Consider the following 20,919-nt stretch of genomic DNA (forward strand, 5'->3'; position numbering starts at 1 on the left):
GCCTGGAAATCAGGAGTTCTAGATCCCCTTTTATGTTCTATCACTCCATCTGTGTCACTTCAGGCATGTTGTCTCATCTCTCTGTACCACAGTTTCCCATCTGTTAAATGGGGATAAACCCACCTGCCTGAAAAGGAGATTGTGATTTTGAAAAGTGCTTTGAAATCCTCAGATATAAGCAACAATGCAAGTGCAAAGTACTGGACACATAATGCTGATCAAAGGGCCATTTACTTAGACACAACTGACCTGAATCCAGGTGGAATAACTCTGAGGGACTAGGTGGCAGAGTTGCTTCTAGTACAGTCTAGATCACGCTATCAACCCTAATTCTATTACAGACCAACGTGGCACTAACACAAGTGCAATCTTGAAGTCTGAGCCCGGCACTGGTTAGATGACATTTGTATTCAAGGTGCAGTGATCTGCTGTAAGTGAAATAATCTAATCAGTACTTAGCATGAAAAGCAAATGTATCTTGTCACAAAGCATTACCTTGAAGGATATAGGCGGCTAACAATGCAGCATCTGATGTCTTGCAGAGAAGGCGGCCATGGTAGAGATCCCTTTTGATCTGCAGGAAGACTAAATACCTAAGGAGAGAAGCAGAATTAGCTCTGAATTATTCCTTTTATTAAGCAATGCTTGAGATGCCTAACCGTGTGATTCAAACAAGGAAAATCTGTATCGAGACACTGCCACTACAAATTCTCTCCAGACCTTCCATTTACAAGATATTATATCAGCTGTGACTTAGCCAAGCGCTAATTTGCCCCAATTTAGGGTCAAGTCACAGGGCTCAGATGTACACATGCCACTCCTGTTGAAATCTCCGGGAGCAGAATTTGCATATATGGGTGAGACTCTGACTCATGATTTGTAATGCAGGTCTGAGATACAACCACGCAGTCACTTTACCTGCATTCTTACAGGCACAGCAATTAAAAAAACAAAGCAGAGGAGCAGACAGAGATTAGAGCTGTGTGTGTAATGGGAATACTCCAGAGAGACTCTTCCACCACAGTAAATGTGGAAAGGAAGAAACATCTGTACAAATACTTACCCCAACACTAGCTCTCTTCATTTCCATTCATAGCCCACTGAAATCAATGGAACCCCTCTCCCTGATTTCAATACCTTTTGGATCAGACCCAAAGAGAGGTGAAAGCAATCCTAGCTTCTGCTGCAGCGAGCTCTCCAGATTCCTGTATTTTTGACATCCACAGGCTGTTGCCAGAGAAATGAGCATGTTGTCCCAAATGCCTGACTTTACCTCAAGGCCAAACTCCACTTTAAGCACAATCATACTGAATTGGAATGGTCTCAGCCAATCAGAGAACCATTTGCTGCACCAACTATGCTTATTTCTAAATATGCAATTCTCTTCACTCTGATTGGCTACTGGGGTATGATGTGCAATAATGGCTCCCAGTTATCTTTTACTAGCTATGCAGCACTGAAATCCCTGTATTCCAATGGTTAATTACTGGTTTTTACTGGTGGTTCCACAGTAGTGCTAAAGTCCCCAGTCAGGGCTACTGCTCTGGTCTTAAACTTCTCCAGACCTGCACTTCACTCTTAGAACTCAGAACCTTTCTATAACACCACTTAAAAGAATCTATTCTTCCCTTAATGTACATGTGTATGGTCTTGTAGCACTGTTATAGCTATTAACATTATTATGTGTAAGGTCCATTAACATTACTCCCCTCTCTGTGCCTTGGTTTCTCCATCTGTAAAAGGAGATAACGATATGGACCTCCTTTGTAAAGTGCTTTGAGATCGACATTGAAAAGCACTATACAAGAGCTAGGCATTATTATTGTTACTACTGTGGGAGGTTTTAAGAGCCTAGATGCCTCTATAAGCATTCACCTCTTTCCTTGGCAGCTATCATTAGCTGATAATAAAATCAGCAACTCCTACACTCGCTAGTCACTATTTCTCCTAGATTTTATGTGACTTCAATAAACCAAAGCCAGCAAAAAGACAAAACAAAATATGACTGAAAAATTATAGTATTGTAATAAATTTAAAATAAATAACAGTGTGGCATTTCAGACAGAGTTATGATGGCATTCATTACATTTGAGAAAAACAATTTGATGTAAAACATAACTCATGTAATTAAGGGGCAAATTGTAAAGTGGCATGCTTGGAAATATGTTTAAATACTTAAACTTCCATTCTGCAGTATCTCAGCCATGTTTGGTTTCCTGAGTTCAGATTTCTGACTCTGTAAGCATCATAATTTTACTGATAAAAATACAAGAACATTGAGAAAAATCCAACTATCATCACATGCACCATTCTCCTTGAGAGACCGCTGAGACAAGTCTATTTAAAGCCCCAGCTGTGCTCTTAGTTTCATGCACACATCTCATGGCAGATTTAGACTCAACAAGTCTTTATAAGTAGAACCAGTCTCTAGCAACTAATTAGCTTTTACCCTTTGCTACCCTACAGAACGAATATCCATGCCACCATTCTAGCTGCTTTGCTATGTATTTCGAGTTCTACACTTCCCACACTGAATGCTACTGATATGTACCTAGACCTCACCGTAATGCTGGTGAGGGTCACGTGTGTGCTGTAATCCTCTGTTTGTGGATAGGGGAATATAATCTTCCATTTCTATCCAACCACTTAAACCCAGTTCTGGAGGGCAGTTTTTGATGACCCAGAATGGCACTGGGAGCCAGAGGGCGAATGCAAAAGACATTAATACCTAGCAGTGGCAGCCCTCAACCTACAGGCATGAAGAAATTAACGAAGAAGAGAAGGTGGAGGTCCATTTTATAAAAGATTAAAACACAGTGATGCTGGCTATTGCTCTTCGTAGCAGAAAACAGGATGAGATCTCTAATTTGCCCGAGGGCAAGATCTCAAAATAGAGAGTTGTCCTGCAGAAAACCAAATTGTTAGATCCTAATGGTATGTTCGTAACGGACACGGGGGGAAAAGCTAACTCTGCTTGTGACATAGCACTGTTGTTCTGATTCAACGCTCCCCTTTTGCCATAACGGTTGATTTTGAAAAGCACATGGAGAGGGGAAAGGGCTGGCAGCAACTCTGAAGCCCCCGGGCAGCACTAACATGCAATGTGCTGTCTTTACCATTCAGGACACAGAGCTACATTAGCCCTTGCCATGTCACATGAGCCGCTTGCAGATATACTGAAGTAATCTTCTAACACCAGCCCTTATACCTATGCCAAACGTGTCATGGGAACTTCAGTATTTGTTCCAGTTCCCAAAGAGGGGAACATCTCTTCCTTCTTCCATCCCAGCCCCCAAATCCTCTTTTCATCCTGCAGGGCTTTCTTCTCAGTCTTGGAAGTACTTTAAACAATTGGAGAAATGAATAGATCATATTTAAAAAGAAAAGGGGTGGTGATGGTTCAGGTCACATAATTTAAGCTTTTCTGTGGTCTGACTTTTGTCGCCCTTGCCAGTATTTTCTGGATGTATTATAGTTTTTAGACAATAACAAATACAGGCAACTCTCAAGGTACTTAAACACTGTCTTGCATACTTCGCAGGTACTGGTCATCTCATTCGCCCAGGAGTGGGCAAATAATACTGAATCATTTGAATCAGCTGACGACACTTCAACCCACCAATTGTGATGTCCAATGCCTCTTGCAGATTCCCAGCACATCTAAATCTGCCCTACTTCAGTACAATCTTTTGGGTTTCAAGCACAGGATCTATATATAATTATTAGATCATCAAACAACAGTGTAGATATGGATGAACTGAGTTGGCCTAATATCAAACTCACATGAATATGGAGGGCACGAAGGAACGTCTGTGAAAAGAGAAGCAGACAACAGAAGGTAAATCAGCTAATGACAATGTAGGATGGAAAACGGACCAGAGAGTGGGAAGAGTGAGTGACAAATACAGAGGGGCTGAAAAAAGGCAGAGAAAAAGCAACGTTCTGAATGAAAAAATTTAGTACATGCATTATAGACAGAGCATTCTTCAGTATCTGATACAAAGCTTTCCTTTACCTACAAATACATGTTGTTAAAAAACCAGATCAACCTTGCAATAAAGCTCTGAAGAAATACATTTGTGAACTTCATCTAGTTTTGTGAACTGCAACAAAAGGTTTCAAAAGGTCCCTATCACAATGAAAATGTGTTGAAATGTTTTGAAAATGTTTCCTCATCCCTAGAAAATATCCACCACAGTCTGCGAAAGGGAATTTTCAAAAAAGGGGCTTGTGTTCTGGAAATGTAGCTTTGCCTGCTTTTCTTCAGTGCATTTTTAAAGGAAAGTCTTTCTGAACTAGAGAGTTCCTCTGTCATAACTCAGCCATTCTTCCTATTGCTTATTTCTCTTCAGTCAGGAACATTTAAAGCTAATTTACTCTGAACTGAATGGAGTTTTTTCCTGGTCTGAGTACCAATCAATATCTTCACTTTCTTAGAACCAGTTATACTTATCCTTCTTTTTCATTACTTTCACATTTATTTCATTCTTTCTATCTCGCCAATGTGTTGGGACTGAACACTGAAAAGTGACCCTTCTGCCTAAGAATAGCCTTTCTTCATTAAATCTGGAGTTTCATTTAAATTCGTCTGCCTTGGAGAAATGGATGTCACTAGAACACAAAGACAGAGGGAGTAATAGATTTACACATCTGGAAAAGGTAGATAAGCCAAATGGAGGGAAAGCTGTCATCCAAACATCTAACCATGTTATCTTGGAAATAAGCTAAAGTTTGTCTCGCTCTAGACTCCAAGTAACACAAAATGCTACTGCTTCTCCTCTCCCCCTCCCCCCACTTTACTGCTATATTAATTGCAAGAGACTAAATCTTTGACAACCTTAAATTGGCCAAGTTTTCACCCCCAAAAGTATAAATCTGACCTGCATTTCAATTCTCTTCTTATACTTGACAACTGCAGATATTATGCTGATCTTGGATTACAGAAAATAAATAGAATACTCTATGAACAGTTTAATGACTGTGTCCACCTAATAGCTGTCGCTGTTCAGAGAGATGTCATTGGCCATTTCACATTTAAATTAAGGCCTAATGACTGCAAAATTTTGCAGTTGCTAGGAGTTAACATAAAATCTGCAAACCAAATAAGTGGCTTTTTAAAAAAGCAAACGCATGCATCTGTCTGAGATCGATGCCTGCACATTTCTTTGTGTCTCCCGAAATGTGCCTGGAACAAAAAACACATCAGTCCTAGCTGGGAAAGTTGATGATGGGGCACCTTCCTGTAGCAGCAGAAATGCTTGTGTTTTGGACATGAAGTTACTTTAAAACCGGCTCAGCAAATAAGTACAGCCCATGCCAGCCCTGTTCACAAATGCTTGATTTTGTGCTAATCTGACTTTACCATAGGGCTGGCAATCAGGTTCAGGGAAAGTTGCCCATGGACTCAGGATACTAACTCCTCAGACTTTCAGATAACAACTGTGGGTTTTATTTGTCCCTCCCTGAAGCACAAGCAAAGTTCCCATTCATTTTGCACATCATCATGAAGAAGGGCACAGAACTCCAGAATCCTTTTTCCTATATTGAGCTCATCTTCTATTGTCCATTTTTTGTTTTCTAAAACCCATCCTTGTAAAGAAAAATATATTTAGTTTATTAATACAAAAACAAAAGGTACATAATCCTGAGCCCAGACGTATTTCAAATACACCACATCAAAGGGCAAAATCCCAGAGTCCGTCAAATAAAGGTCCTCGTTCATTGATGAGAGGGCGCAAATCCAAAGGGTGCAATGCAGGGGACTGGAGAGGACTTCTCGAGGTCCCTGCCAGTCCTACATGTCCATGATTCTGTGAATGCTGGAATACATTTAGCCCTTCCAGTAAGCCTACATCATTTTCTGAGGAGTTTAGCTTGGAACTTGGCTATCCATCTTGGATGTTTAAAGACATACAGTGGCTTGTGCTCTCCGATTCCTCAAATGCCACTGGAAAAACAATACCCCAATTGTATGGGGACCGGATGGCCCAGTGGATCAGTGACGAGCTTTAGAGCCTTCCACCTGCAGGCTGCTGATTCTAATCTAGCCCACGTCAGTGACAACTCAGCTCTGCCACTACCAATGACTATCTGCGGACAGATGGAGATAAGCCTGGTGGTCTTGCAATGTCTAGAAGACAAGTGTCTATGTCACTCGGCAATGTTTGTACGTGCATGGAGGATACAAAGGGAAAGCTGGCACGGCTGCTGCCCCTGGTTTTATTCTGTACATAAATGGAGGGATTCATTTTCCAGGACTGTCAATCTAACGCCTTTAACTAGTACTACATTCACTTACAAATTAAAAAAGCAGAAATACCCCTCGCCAATCTTTTACCTTAGCAGTTAGCAAACAACTTTTCAAATCCCAACATCACCACCTGTGTCCTCGGCTCCATTAGCAGTCTGTCGACCATCACCTGTGGCACGTCTGGATTTTTTTTTTTTTTAAACAATATACGCAGATCGGGCAAAAAAATGAGTCAGTAAGGGACACTTCTAAAGAATGAAAGCAGGTACTCAGGTCTCATCTCCAAGAGTTAAAAGCTGATGGGAGCAAACTGGTAATTGCATAGCAAAATATGGATCTGAATGCACAGAATGGGTGTCGTCACATGCACTCATTTGCATGTACATCTATTTGCAAACACGTGATTACATTTTGCATACACAACTTAAACATGTCATTTTAAAGATTTGACCCTCAACATTTTTGCTTCCTTAGATGCAGAAAATAAAAACATGTCATCACAGGTTACTCAGAGCACTATCCCGTAGACTGGAATATACTCATGCCTCAGTTCTGTTAAATTAGGTTTAGTTTCCCAAAACACTTCTGCCTCCTTCTGACTAGATCTGGGATGTAGTCAAGAAAACAATCCTATATTTACTCTTTCAAATGTTATGTCTCCAATTTATAATCCTGTGTCCAGGACTTGATTGCATTCACTGACAGGAAATCAGGATATTGAATAAAGTTTATAGATTCCTCACTTTAACAAATAAAATATAACAAAAGAGGCTGGGGAGCAAAATATTTCAGCCCCAGAGAGAATGGAATGAAATGGGCCCAGAGTATGTAGTAGCCATTTAAAAAAGAAATTGTCCCAGTTCTCTTTGGCCAGCAGTTCCATAATTCAAATGGAGACATCCCCAGCCTTACTTTCCATTAAATAGGGTTTGGATCCATGTGATCAGTTTGGTTGTTTAAATGGTTAAATTACAGCAGTGACGAATGGCAGCTTCTAAGATTCAACTTCCCACCTGTAACCATCAGATGAGATCCCAGCTGTTCCAATGTGTCACTGACAATGGAAACACAGACTGGAGCACGGCTCCTGCCATCTCTGGGTCACCATCTCATTACCCCAGGGCGCAGGACTGGCAGCTTTTCCCAAGTTTAATTCAATACTCATTTCCTCGAGCAAGGAGACCCCTGGTTTTGAAAAGAGTCCATGCCCAGGTCCAGAGCGGCTCGCTTTGAAGGCTTTGCTTGCTAAGAACGTCCTCCACACCCATCCCTTTTCATGTCACCTCTGTCATGGTGCATCAGTGCAGGCAATGTTCACACTCACTCATGCCTTCGAACCACAGAACAACATCCAACTGATCTTAAAACTACCCACAATAAAAGTGAAACTAAACAGAGCTGGGCAATAGATGCTGCAAAAGCTTATTATGTACATGAGCAGTGCCCCTGCCATCCCTCCTCTGCTCCTTTGGTTCTGTATCCATCTCTCTTGAGATGTAAATGCTGTTATGATTAACTCACTCTGCTGTGTCTAAATGTGTTCCACGCGTCTGATCTTAAAATCAAAGTAGAAAGCGAGGGAAAACATTCATTGTATTGTTGAGACCATCGTCCAGCAGGGCAGGGTCTATGCTTCCCATATCAGATATTACGTTGATTCTCAGCCATACGTTTCATGAAGTAGGGGAAAAATGCAAAGTCACAGGTGCTAGAACACAGACACCAATTTCTCTTTTATTTCCAAGGAGGAAACAAGGCATTGGAAACAGCCTGGAAGATTTCTGACCTATGCTGCAATGCGAAATATCTTGTTTTGTTCATCTGAAACGGAAATGTGTCCCACAAACTTCTTTGTATTCTCTTCCTGTCAAATCCACCCTCTCTCTCTGCAAATCCTAATTATTTTGCAAATCTTATTTTGCAAACTCGTTAGGACAGATATTTGTTTGCACTTTGTTCTGGCTGAAAGAGGAATTACACTTTGGACAGAATGTACAGTGATAAACACTTCTACCCAATAGCTGCTTTTGGCAGGATTTTTTGTTAATGATGCTGTACTGTTCCAATGTGCTCAATTAACATTTCTGCTTCCCTCCTTTCAGGAGAGCTGAGAGGATATTTAGCATACTAACTACTGCCTACAAAAAGATCCAAGTCTTTTTTTAATGAACTCCACATTCTACTGTACCTTGCCTCCCTTCTCCACTCCTTCCCCCACTTGAGTTCTGCAGCATTGAAAGAGAGGAACATCCATTCATTTGAAGAATGGCAAAAAGCATTAATCAAGGTCTTTGGACTACATTTATTGACTGGGAAGAGTCCAATTTACTGAACCTCGCTCTCAATTCCCCATCTCATTCTGCCTCAGCCCTGCTTTACAGCAGCCTCTAAAAGGGCAAGATGATACAGCAGGAATATAGCATCTGAACTGTCTCCAAGCACAGCACTGACAACTGCATTTGTTCAGCGATCAGGTGGCGGGATAGGCTATTTGCCAGGAATCATTCCTTGACTTATTATGAAGCTGCAGCATCTGGGAACAGGTGCACCCTATCTGTAGCAGGCAGGAATGAAGAGTGGAAGGGACGCACAGCTGGCTTGCAGGTGAGTTAAAACTATGCAAGAGGCGAGGAGAAAAAGGAACCAGATGGAAAGATTGTCAGAATTAGCCAGCTTTTTAATGGTTGTATCGGTCTGTTCGTCTCTGCTGTAAGTTACATTAGTAAAACTGCACTTCTGCAGATACTTCACACACCAGAACCAAAGAAATGCTCCTGAAACAAACCTGCCTGATTGTCTGTTGGTTCCAGCTGGCCAAAGGGTACAAACGCGGGGAGGGCTCCTACAATCATACAGTCTGCAATGGACGCAGTCTCTGCTCGCTCCGTCTAGCCAGGGCTCCTCTAGGGCCAGAACCCATTCTTGTGAAAATCAATGTGACTTGTGCCATTCACTTCAGTGGAAGTAGGACTGGGTTCTTACTGCCTTGTGTAGGATTAAAGGGACCCTGCCAGCAACTCACTCAGCGTTTCATAGACTCATAGAAGATTAGGGTTGGAAGGGACCTCAGCAGGTCATCTAGTCCAACCCCCTGCTCAAAGCAGGACCAACCCCAACTAAATCATCCCAGCCAGGGCTTTGTCAAACCAGGCCTTAAACATCTCTAAGGATGGAGATTCCACTATCTCCCTAGGTAACCCATTCCAGTGCTTCACCACCCTCCTAGTGAAAAAGTTTTTCTTAATGTCCAACCTAGACCTTCCCCACTGCAACTTGAGACCATTGCTCCTTGTTCTATCATCTGCCATCACTGAGAACAGCCTAGTTCCATCCTCCCTGGAACCCCCTTTCAGGTAGTTGAAGGCTGCTATCAAATCCCCCCTCACTCTTCTCTTCTGCAGGCTAAACAAGCCCAGTTCCCTCAGCCTCTCCTCATACGTCCTGTGCTCCAGCCCCCTAATCATTTTCATTGCCCTCCGCTGGACTCTCCCCAATTTGTTCACATCCTTTCTGTAGTGGAGGGCCCAAAACTGGACACAATACTCCAAATGCGGCCTCACCAGTGCCAAATAGAGGAGAATAATCACTTCGCGTGATCTGCTGGCAATGCTCCTACTAATGCAGCCCAATATGCTATTAGCCTTCTTGACAACCAGGGCACACTGTTGACTTATATCCAGTTTCTTGTCCACTTTTCTTTTCTGCAGAACTGCTGCCTGCCCACTTGGTCCCCAGTCTGTAGCAGTACATGGGATTCTTCCATCCTAAGTGCAGGACTCTGCACTTGTGCTTGTTGAAACTCATCAGATTTCTTTTGGTCCAATCCTCCAATTTGTCTAGGTCACTCTGTATCCTATCCCTAACCTTCTGCATATCTACCACTCCCCCAGTTTAGCATCATCCACAAACTTGTTGAGGGTGCAATCCACTCCATCCTCCAGATCATTAATGAAGCTGTTGAACAAAACTGGCCCCTGGATCCAACCCCTGGGGCACTCCGCTTGTTACTGGCTGCCAATTAGACATCACACCATTGATCACTACCTGTTGAGCCGGATTATCTAACCAGCTTTCTATCCATCTTATAGTCCATTCATCCAACACATAATTCTTTATCTTGCTGATAAGAATACTGTGGGAGACTGTATAAAAAGCTTTGATAAAGTCGAGATATATCACGTCCACTGCTTTCCACAGAGCCAGTCATCTCATAGAAGGCAATCAGGTTGGTCAAGCATGACTTGCCCTTGGTGAATCCATGCTGACTGTTCCTGATCACCTTCCTCTTTTCCAAGGGCCTCAAAATGGATTCTTTGAGGACCTGCTCCATGATTTTTCCAGAGACTGAGGTGAGGCTGACCGGTCTGTAGTTCCCCAGATCCTCCTTCTTCCCTTTTTTGAAGATGGGCACTAGATTTGCCATTTCCTATCATCTGGGACGTCCCCCAGTTGCCATGAGTTTTCAGATATAATGATCAATGGCTCTGCAATCACATCAGCCAACTCCCTCGGCACCCTCGGATGCATTGCATCTGGCCCCATAGACTTGTGCACGTTCAGCCTTTCTAAATAGTCCTGAATCTGTTCTTTCGGCACTGAGGGCTGCTCACCTCCTCCCCATACTGTGCGGTGTACAGCAGTAATCTGGGAGCTGAACTTGTCTGTGAAAACAGAGGCAAAAAACGCATTGAATACTTCAGCTTTTTCCACATTATCTGTCACTAGGTTCCCTCCCCCATTCTGTAAGGGGCCCATATTTTCCTTGACTTCTTTTTGTTGCCAACATACCTGTAGAAACCCTTCTGCTACCCTTCACACCCCTTGCTAGCTGCAACTCGAATTGTGCTTTGGTCTTCCCGATTTCACTCCTGCGTGTTCAAGCAGTGTTTTAATAATCCTCCCTAGTCATCTGACCAAGCTTCCACTTCTTGTAAGCTTCCTTTTTGTGTTTAAGCTTACTGAAGATTTCTTTGTTAAGCCAAGCTGGTCTCTGCTGTATTTGCTATTCTGCACATCTGCACATCGGGATGGTTTGTTCCTGCATCCTCAATAAGGTTTCTTTAAAATACAGCCATCTCTCTTGGACTCCTTTCCCCCTCATATTAGCCTCCCAGGGGATCTTGCCCAGCTGCTCCCTGAGGGAGTCAAAGTCCAGGTTCCATATTCTGCTGTTCTCCTTTCTTCCTTTTGTGAGGATCCTAAACTCGACCATCTCAAGGTCATTTCTGCCCAGGTTGCCATCCACTTCTACTTCCCCTTCTTCCCCCCCTCTGCTTTGTTATAACTTCTTAGAAGCCTGGAAATAAACTGGCTCTCCCTCAATACGTACAGTGGACAAAGAATAAAGTCTAGAGGGGACATGTGATGTAAATAGGAAGTAGCAAGGCTGTTTGTTTCTATCTTTTCATGAGCAGAAAAGGCAGAGTGGTGTCTGCATTGGCCATCAATTTTCTGCAAACAACAGACAAGGAGGTACGCAGGGTAACAGGAACAGTTACGAAAAGGTTAGACAAAGTGCCACGGCCACAAATAATGTGTCTTGTTGGGGCTAAGGAAGTTTAAAAAAGTCACTAAACCTGGGTGTGAAGTCTGAGCACTGGAAAGCAGTAAAACACCCCACCATCTTGGAAAGGGCAAAGAAACAAAACAGGAAATCTTTGGTCCTGTAATTAACTGCTCTTATCATGAAACCTTTGACAAATAACTAACGATGGCCTAAGAGATCTCTCCCTGCTCTGTTTTCTATGACTGACTGTGGAGAGAACTGGCATTTCCAAGGACTACATGTTGCTGCTGTTCATGGCAATTCACTCCACTACCACAGCCTGGAAACCTCAGCTCGCTGGGTCTGGCGCATCACAGGTGCTGTGTATGAACAGAGCCATGTTACTATTACGCTAATAATAATGTTCCGCTATGCATCCCAGGAGAACAGCAAGCCAAGATGTGCAAGCGTTTGATGGTGGTGTCAACACACTGGCAGTGTGAATAGCTCAGGCCTGTTTCCTTTTCCATTTGCTAGCAAAATTTGGGATCAAACATGTGTGCTGGGCTCCAACCCCCCGTATGCCTACAAGGGTATTTGTGACAAATCCTGCACTCCCTCACACAACGTGCTGGCATTAGCTTCCCCCCCCCGGTTCTAAAGTCACACACTGGCCTCACTGCAGTCCTAATCACATCAACCTTGCAGAGTCAAGTAAACTTCATCTTTTTCCACACTGCAAAATCCACCCCAACAGTTTTAAATGGCGATGATAAATTGGGGATCAGCATTTATGCAATCAACCCCCCTCCCCCAAAGACCTGTCATCAGACTAGAATTTCAAAAGCAAATCTGCTGTTGCCTGAGCAGTATTCCACATGAGACATTGCACCCAAAAGCCAAATTGTGTTCCAGGCTCCCGAGAATTTTAATATTTACGATCCACCTAGACTCAGGCACATTTTGTACAAAGAGTCAATACAGTTCAGGTGAAGTGTGACTGTTTAAAGATGACTGTGAATTATCCCTAACAGAACGTCTGGCAGCCAGCAAGGCTGCGTGGGCAGCTAAAGATTATTCATTGAAAAAAAATTAAAATAATCAGGCTTGAGCCAGCTTAGTTACACAAATACCATATTTTGTGTAAGGGAGCTTGGTTCTGATTGGCTGAGGCATGCAATAGGATTCTGCTCTTCCCTCGCAAGAGAATCTAAATGCAGCACGTCAGGAATGCTGAGCAACTGAAACTCCAGTACGCCAACATCTACCAGGTAAAACGGTTCAATCTGCATCAGTCATTTGAGAGGACAGCAACCGAGGCCCTGTAACAGAGTGCTGTCAAAGACTCAAGTGTCCTGCCATGACAATAAACGACTCAGCTTTATTCCAACACACGTGCAGCAGCGGGAGGCCATCACACTCCTCTTCCCAAACAGCACGACCAGTTCCTCTTTGCACCTGGAGCCCTCCTAGCCACTTTTCACAATTTCCAGAGAGATGAGCCCCCAAGGCCAGATCAGGAGCTGGAACAAAACTCCCGGGGTGTTCAGATCTGGGGCTTTGGCTGCTGAGCCTCCGGAAGGAAGTGTGAGTGGTAGAACACTGGTGCGTGAATCGCCCTCTGCAAACGCAGATGATGGTTTCGTTTTAGGTCCCTGGCCCACAGAAAAAAAACCCCACTCATATTTTCCAAAGGAGTTTCCTGATATTCTGCCCAGCCTCATTTCCCCCATTAATCTTCCCCCTACACAGTGTTTCTCAAACAGGGGGTCCCTACCCAAATGGAGGCTGCAAGACTATTGTAGGGGGGTCATGAGAGCAACGGCTGCTGGCTGGATGCCCAGTTCTGAAGGCAGCACCGCCACAAGCAGCAGTGCAGAAGTAAGGGTGGCATGGGATGGGGGAGACTGTCACTTTTTGGAGGGAGGTCATCACAGCCTGAAATATTTTCAAAGGGGGTCCCAGCAAAAAAAAAGTTTGCGAACCTCTGCCCTAACGAATCCAAGCAATCGCAAAGCTGATGGTTGGTTGCAGCAGTAAAAATCTAGGGCCCTTGTAAGGGAATTTAGAAACTCTTAGCCAAACTCTGCCCCAGCACACTGCTCTCCTGCACCGAATGAATGAACTTCACAGACCTGCACGCCTCACGGGAGTTTGCAAGAGGAGGGCTTGGCTGTTGCTGACACCATCAGATCTATTCCATGTTCCCAAACCGGTCTGTATCCAAGAAGAAGAAGAAGATGCAGCTCTTACATACTGCTTGCCCTCAGTGGATATCGAAGGGCTTTACAAAAGAGATCAGTCAGTATCATTATCTCTGTTTTACAGAGAGGGAAACTGAGGCAGCGAGTGGTGATGTGATTTGCCCAAGAGCAGCCAGCCAGCTAGTGGCATAACTGCTGTAAGTTCTCAGCAAGCATTCCCCTAAGTACTGCCACGTATTTGTGCTTATACATTTAGGTACGGCCTTCCTTTCGTAAAAATGAATGTGGGGAAGAGAACTAACGCCCACATTTCTTCCTAGGGACAACTCGGCAGAAACAGTGTTGCACTTCCTTATACATTTCATCCAAAGACATTCCCTGCATTTAAACAGAGCTATATCCTGAGAGGCCTGGTCACCAAGTGACTTCACGGGGAAGTAGAAGTGCTTAGACCTTTCAAATGCAGCTGTAGCCATGTAGCTATGTGCAGGGGCAGCCCCAACCTGGGCTCTAGGGCTAGTAGAACCAGTGGCACGTGTCTTTCTGATCATGGGAAAAGTCCATTTTTCAGCCCATCCTAACACTGCACCACAGATTAACTGTTGCTATTCCAAACTGCAGAACAACAAGTTCATCTTTCAGCAGAGACCAAGCCAGGCAAATTTCAGCTGGCAAAGTGGAAATTATAAGGAACTGAACTACCCAGCGGTCAGAGTAGGACCTTTTCTGCAACCAGAGCTGTAGTAGTCACCAGGGGTCACCAGTCTACACTGTACACTATGCCTGGGTTCTGACTCTGGTTTGAGCCTAAGCCCTACTTCCTTCCACACAGAAGACAACCTGACTCAGGTCAGCAAGCGCTCAGGATCCGGGTCCTAGGCCCCTGTTATAGCGGGATAGTTCCTGTGGTGAAGCCCATTCAGTTTGCAGCACGAATGCACCTCAAGCCACAGAGTCAAGACAGAAGGTCTGTGCAGTGCGGTATGGATGTGTCAGCATGGCTTTGAGACCCAGGCCCAGCAACTGTAAGCCCACGTTTACAGTGTACTGTGGATGCTCAGTGCAGCCTTGGAAACACCGAATCCACAAGCCCAGCTCCCACAGAGCCAGATTTACAATGCAGCGGAGACAGACCCTCAGACGCCAGCTAGAATTGTAAAATAAACGCTAAGAGCTGTGTTCTGGCAGCTTAATCTTCTTAACAGACTGTAGTGGAAGGTCAAGCTAGTGGGTTTAAATCAACAGCTAATGATCAACAGCTGTGATGGGATGACACTGCAAGCCGATAACATACTTACAGTGTACAGTAACAGCATTTTCATGCTTCTTTACACAATCACATGGTGAGTCACTCTGAAAAATCTGACATTACACAGATGATGCTGTAACCCACACAAGAAACAAAACTTTTCAGGATGCAGAGCTGTAAGCGTGTTTGACCTTTAACGCCACCTCCTGGGAGCACACAGAGCAGACCTCGCTCAATGGTGAGGAGGAGAGTGCGGTCTTACCTGGTTATTTCCTCTTTTAGCGCGGCAGGGTCAGTGGGATAAAACTTCACACGAAAACACATGGTGAATGGAGGCTGGGCTGCAGTGTAAAATGACAATGTTAGTCACCTGAACTGTATCCATTGACAGCAACTACACCCCTGTCTTCCTCAGCTATTAACCCAAGCAAAGGAACTATTCAAGTATTTTTCAGAACCAGATCTCGCTTCTCAGTTACATATCCCCCCAAACACACACACACAACGCTCATCAACAAGAAGGGCAATTGTGATTGCAACTCCCCATGGACGAAGACAAAGAATGGGCCTCAAGCACCCCCCTTTGTCATAAAGGCAAAGACATTCAGCAGGAACGCTTAAAGCCCCTCCTTTGCCCATCCTGTTCTGCACAAGGATTGCAGGGTAAAGAACAATCTGGAGTCCTGCAGTGTTTCTAGACACCTACGAGCACACTGAGGACACTGGATGAAATCTGAACAGCCTATTTGTCCTCTTCCCCCTCCCCCCACTGCACAAAACAGGTTAGATTGTGAGCTGGCCTTTCACAACCACAGAGGGGAGGAGTGGTGAGAAAGATGATCCCCCACCCACCTTGGCCATGCAAGGCTGCTCATGACAGCAGTCCTTATGCGCCAACAGAGACGGCTCACTCGGCTTTCGCCCTACAAGCAGAATGCCAAAGACAATGGAGAAGGACATGGAGGGATGGGGCTTCTGCCACACAATGCCCGGGGCTGCCCTTGCTCTGGCCTGAGGAGTTGGGAGACAGTTTGGGGGAGCAATCTCTAAAATGCAACTCAAGCAATAGCTGGCCATTTCCAAAGGGGATTTTCATGGGCCTGCTTGACTGTGCCCACAGTGTCTGGGAACGTATCTGTTGTGCGGGCAGTAGAAGCTCACTTTTGCTTGCAAAACAGGTGGGCTTGCAATGCAAATTCTTATTTGCTCACTTGGATCATTTGTCCATGTAGTTACCTGTTTTATGCAAGCAAACACAGGTTTTGCATATGCAAAATGGACATACTCACATTGGCACAAGCAAAGTGGCTAACGAAAATTTGACCCACAGAGAATTACGTCATTTTCAACATAACGGAGAGCCTTCAGAGATACTCACAGGAGTCAGTGGCTGAACCAGAGGGAAATGCTTATAAAATTAAGGGGTGCATGCATAGTCTCCATAGGACATCGTCATACATAGATACATAGTAAATGCAATACTTACATCTCAATTGCTTCACAACGGACTTTGTAAACTCCAACCAATGCTGAAATGAAAAAGAAAGAGATTTAAAAAGAAAAAAAAATGAGCAGTGACAAATACGCTCACGTTCATATTGTCAGGCCTCCTCTTCAGGGTAAAAATAAAAGAAACAGAAAAAAATAGGTTGAAACAGAGGTATGTTTCTTTGACTAACCAATACATCATACAGGACAAGTGGTTACCAGGCAGCAAGTCTGGAGTTTGAAATGAGAGGGCCTGATATTCCACTACCTCCCATCTTCTCCAGCGAGCTGCACCCGTGCGAAGCAGATACACAGCATGCACATTCAGCATTCATCTGGCCTGGGTGGCAATGGCCAAACAAAGTGCAAAGCAGAAGAATATCAGACCCTAACATGCCAGATGCAAATCCTGATCCCCAGTCACCGGGATCTTGACATTGTTAAAGTACATGGAATATTTTATGAGCATTTGCTCAACCAGCTGCGTCACACACAAGGTTGAGAAAAATGCCTAATCCCGAAGATAATGAGCGCCCACTCCTGCTCCTGTGGAAGCTAGGGAGAGTCGTACACTGATGTCATTGGGCGCTGGATAACTCCTTCCTCTAGTCTGGCCATGTGCTTAAAATGTTGTGCAAGCTCATATGGTGGTGGCAAACTCTAAGAAGGCAGGAAGTCGAAGATGAGACTGATACGTCACAAATGCTGCCATGTCCCGTCCTGACTAGGCAGTACAGCTTCCCGATGCTCTAGGCAGGGCGACAGCTTGTAGTAGAAAAGGAGGCAGAAGAGGCACCCTCCAACACCGTGGGCAGAGCTAACAGACAATTTGAAAAGACAAAATTCCATCCCACCACAGTGGGGTTTAACACAGGGACAGCACACCTGGAAGAGCTACCCACTGCTATGTGCTAAGACAGCTGGAAATCACTGGGCCAAGCAACGTGCATCAGACAGTAATGATGGGTGTGTCTGAACAGGCCAGGATCCAGCCACATGGCATGGCTCATCCAAGTGGGGTAGAACATTTGAAGTAAAATGTTTCAGGTATTCCCTGCAATTTCCATATGTGGATTCATTTTTCAATAACTTCCTAGAATGTTCTGGACCTTTGTAGTATCTCATGGAACCTTCCAGACTTTCGGAGACCTACATTTTCTTCGAACCTTCTAGAATGCTGTCGGCCAGGCCCTCGCGGGTATAGAAGGGGCAAGGCGTCGCCGGTCAGCCAGTGAGATATAAGAACGAAGTGAAGTAAGAGCCCAGCTGCAAGCTGCAGATTTATTGTGTAATTGTGAAAGTGTACTTGTGTTTTAAGACTTGAAGAGTGTAAGTAGCGACTAATAAAGGACATATTTAATGAGACACCGGGGACAGTGGCCTGGGGAAGAGGAGGGGGCCGCTCAAGGAGGTTGCCGCCCAGATCGAGGCCCGCTAGCAGGGGGTCGTCCTCCCCCTGTGTGACCAGGGTCAGACACAGGGACTCGATCTCCTCAAAGATGGAGCCAAAGTCCCCCTCTGCCACCACGGCGGCCACTCCAAGCGCCCTAGCGAAAAGGCAAGGGCCTGTGAGAACCAGAGACAGGACCGGGAGCCAGCAGGGAGCGGCCATCTTAGAGCGGCTGCATTACCCACCTTCACAACTAGAGGGTGGAAGAACACCAAGGGGTGAAGCGGTTCCCTGACCTACCGCTAGAAGGAAGCACTGGACCCAGAGAGGTAGAGGAAGAGCTTTGTCACATTCCCATAATGCACATCAGCCAATCATGCTCCTTAATTTAAATGCAATGTCTTTAATGGGATCAGAAAAGCAACAACAAAAAGAAAGACATCAACACAACCAAAGGGTGCTTGTACCTCTCGGAGGTCAAACCTGTTCATTTCCAGGTTGGGCTCCGGCCAGCTCTCAGCTGCAGTCACTTCCAGGCCTTAAAGATGCCACAACCACACACACAGCCACCTGAATTCTCAAACTCAACGCACAAGTTCAGCACAGTTCCTTCTGATCTACACAGGGTCAGTGATAATAGGACCAAGCCCAGGATTTTTTTCTCACTAAATGCCATTATAACGTCAATTTGGAGAAGACAAAACAGCTCATGTTCTCCACGCCTCCCCATCCCAGCATGTTACGTAGCTATTCTGATACAAGAAACTATGTCACCTCTTCAGTCTATTAATATGTACTGAGAGATTCCCAGAGGTACTTCTTAGCTTTGTGTGGACTCATGGTGCGTGCAGTTTTCGGTACGGTGCTCCCTTTCCAATGGCCGTGCAAACAGACAACATGCTGCCGTGTTTTATACACAAGGCCTTATCTGTACATGTATTTAAAGAGGCTATTTGCCAACAAGCATGAAAACAAAGAGCCAACACAAGCAGAGTGGCAGTTAGTGATCAGTCAGAATCACTGCAAGAAAAATGCTGCTCTCCAATGTTAAAGAGCCACCACACTTTCGTCCATTATGAATTCAACAGTTCCTTCAAAGAGGTGATTCCTCTACTGTGACAGTGAAGTCCAGGAAGCAAGGCTGGAGAGATTTCCGATAGGAGCATGGAAGGAACAGTGCACAGAACAGAACTTGCAGGGTTAAGGAAAGGCATTGAGAGTCGGCTGATCACGAACACACATGAAAGCCATTGAGGCCACTGATACCACTGCATCATTGCTAGCCAGGAAATTAGCCAGGTGGGTGACCACAAAAAACCAGCAACTGCGGAAGAGACAGAAAGTAGAGCCTCCTCGGCATTGCTGTGTCCCCCACTGGAAGGAGACAAGTGAAAAACCCAAACTGCCATCGCCATGCTTAGTGGGAGTTAACCGTAACAGCTGTTCAAGAAGGACAGCGCGTGTCAGCACCTCACTCCGCAGCTAGCTGTGCTGTACATTCTCTTCCCCTGCTTAGCCTCATGATTTCTCAGATGCAGTGACAGGTGCAAGGGGGCTAAACAGGAACAGAAATTATTCATGTTATGATGCTTTTGGGAAAGGTATTGATCTCAGCAGCAAACTCAGTGCTACCATAACAGTAATAAACAGCGGGTATACAGAGCTTCCAACCCATCCATTTTCAGGTGCTTTAATAGGACACACTCTCTTTGCTTGTACACATTCTGCATTCTTTATGTGTTTTTAAAGGAATATTAATCTAATGTGGAAAACTCACCTTGAGTAATGGCAGAAATAACTCACACACATAGTTATTGCCTATACATTTTACTAACTGGAGAAACTGTGATATTTAATAACTTAGCCACAAAGGAACACCTCAGCAAGTCCCTGCTCCTGCCACAACATCAGCTGCTATGCATCCCTGCACCTCTGCAGAGCCAGACTGATTTGAATGAGACATTGCAAATGCACATGTATTGGTGCTAGCAGATTGCATTGTGTGATCGGCACCCAAGATCCTGCTCTCAGAAACAATCTCGTAAATGCAATGCACAGCCAGTTTCTAACCTAGACGTATTCGATGTCGACCTTGCACATGCTATATTTTTTCTTCTCATGCTTTATTGCCCCATGTAGCAGCTGTTATATTTCCTAGTACAATGTTGCCTTGCAGTCGCTATGTGAAAATGTGGTTCTACTGGGTAAAGTCATTCTGAAAAAAATGGCATCAGGAAGTTCCAAGTTTGCTTCTCCGTTACATCCATACGTTCATTTTACAAATGAAAAGATTTTTTTTCCCTACGTGTCAGCTCATCTGGGATCTGAGAGTCATGCTGAGTTCTTTCTGGTTCACACATCACAGCCTATGAGAAAGGTCCTGCAGTTGGAAGTAAGTGAACAATTCTGTCGCTATGCATGAGCCAGAATACACTCCAGCTTCCCCTCTCAGAGCGTCCCGATCTCTGAAATGCTTGTTAGAACAGAAAGTAGCAAAACCTTATTTTTGTAAGGAAAATAAAAGCTGATGTAACTCCCCACCCTGCACAGTGTGAATGAGGGAAACAGCTGGTCTTTTGATTGACAGGTGGACCACTTTATCCTGCTAATTAACCATTGGGGTATTATATACAATTTCTCAGGCTGGTCTCCTTGCAGAACAGCAGAGGTGGGAAAAGCTGTAGCGAAAGACTCCTGACAAAGGGCTGGGTTGATTTCTGTTTTGAACAGTTTATTTCCCTGTTTGTGTTAGTCACATGAAGAACAACAATTCTCGGACTTTTTTTTTAATAGTGGATCACTAAGACAATAAATAAATACAAACCCCAGACAGGCAGGGTATATTTTCCCCCA

General features: G+C 44.5%; 1 protein-coding gene across 7 annotated transcripts in view; it reads right to left on the minus strand.

Annotated features, from left to right (window-relative positions):
- Positions 1-20,919, minus strand: part of FRMD5 (FERM domain containing 5) — a 305,266-nt gene that overhangs the window by 64,112 nt on the left and 220,235 nt on the right. For 4 of the 7 annotated variants that reach the window (XM_067555446.1, XM_067555443.1, XM_067555445.1 and 1 more), the window contains exons 3-5: positions 16,675-16,717; positions 15,451-15,529; positions 496-593 (exon numbers count right to left, since the gene is read on the minus strand). In XM_067555446.1, the coding sequence (XP_067411547.1) occupies positions 496-593; positions 15,451-15,529; positions 16,675-16,717 (220 nt within the window). Of the gene's footprint in view, positions 1-495; positions 594-3,783; positions 3,811-15,450; positions 15,530-16,674; positions 16,718-20,919 lie in introns of all 7 variants that reach the window. The other 3 variants (XM_067555447.1, XM_067555440.1, XM_067555444.1) reach the window with 1 other exon arrangement.

This window comes from Emydura macquarii, unplaced genomic scaffold (assembly GCF_026122565.2).
Source record: "Emydura macquarii macquarii isolate MOO-44397 ecotype Brisbane River unplaced genomic scaffold, CSIRO-AGI_Emac_v2 contig_1644, whole genome shotgun sequence".
NCBI classification, from domain to species: Eukaryota; Metazoa; Chordata; order Testudines; family Chelidae; genus Emydura; species Emydura macquarii.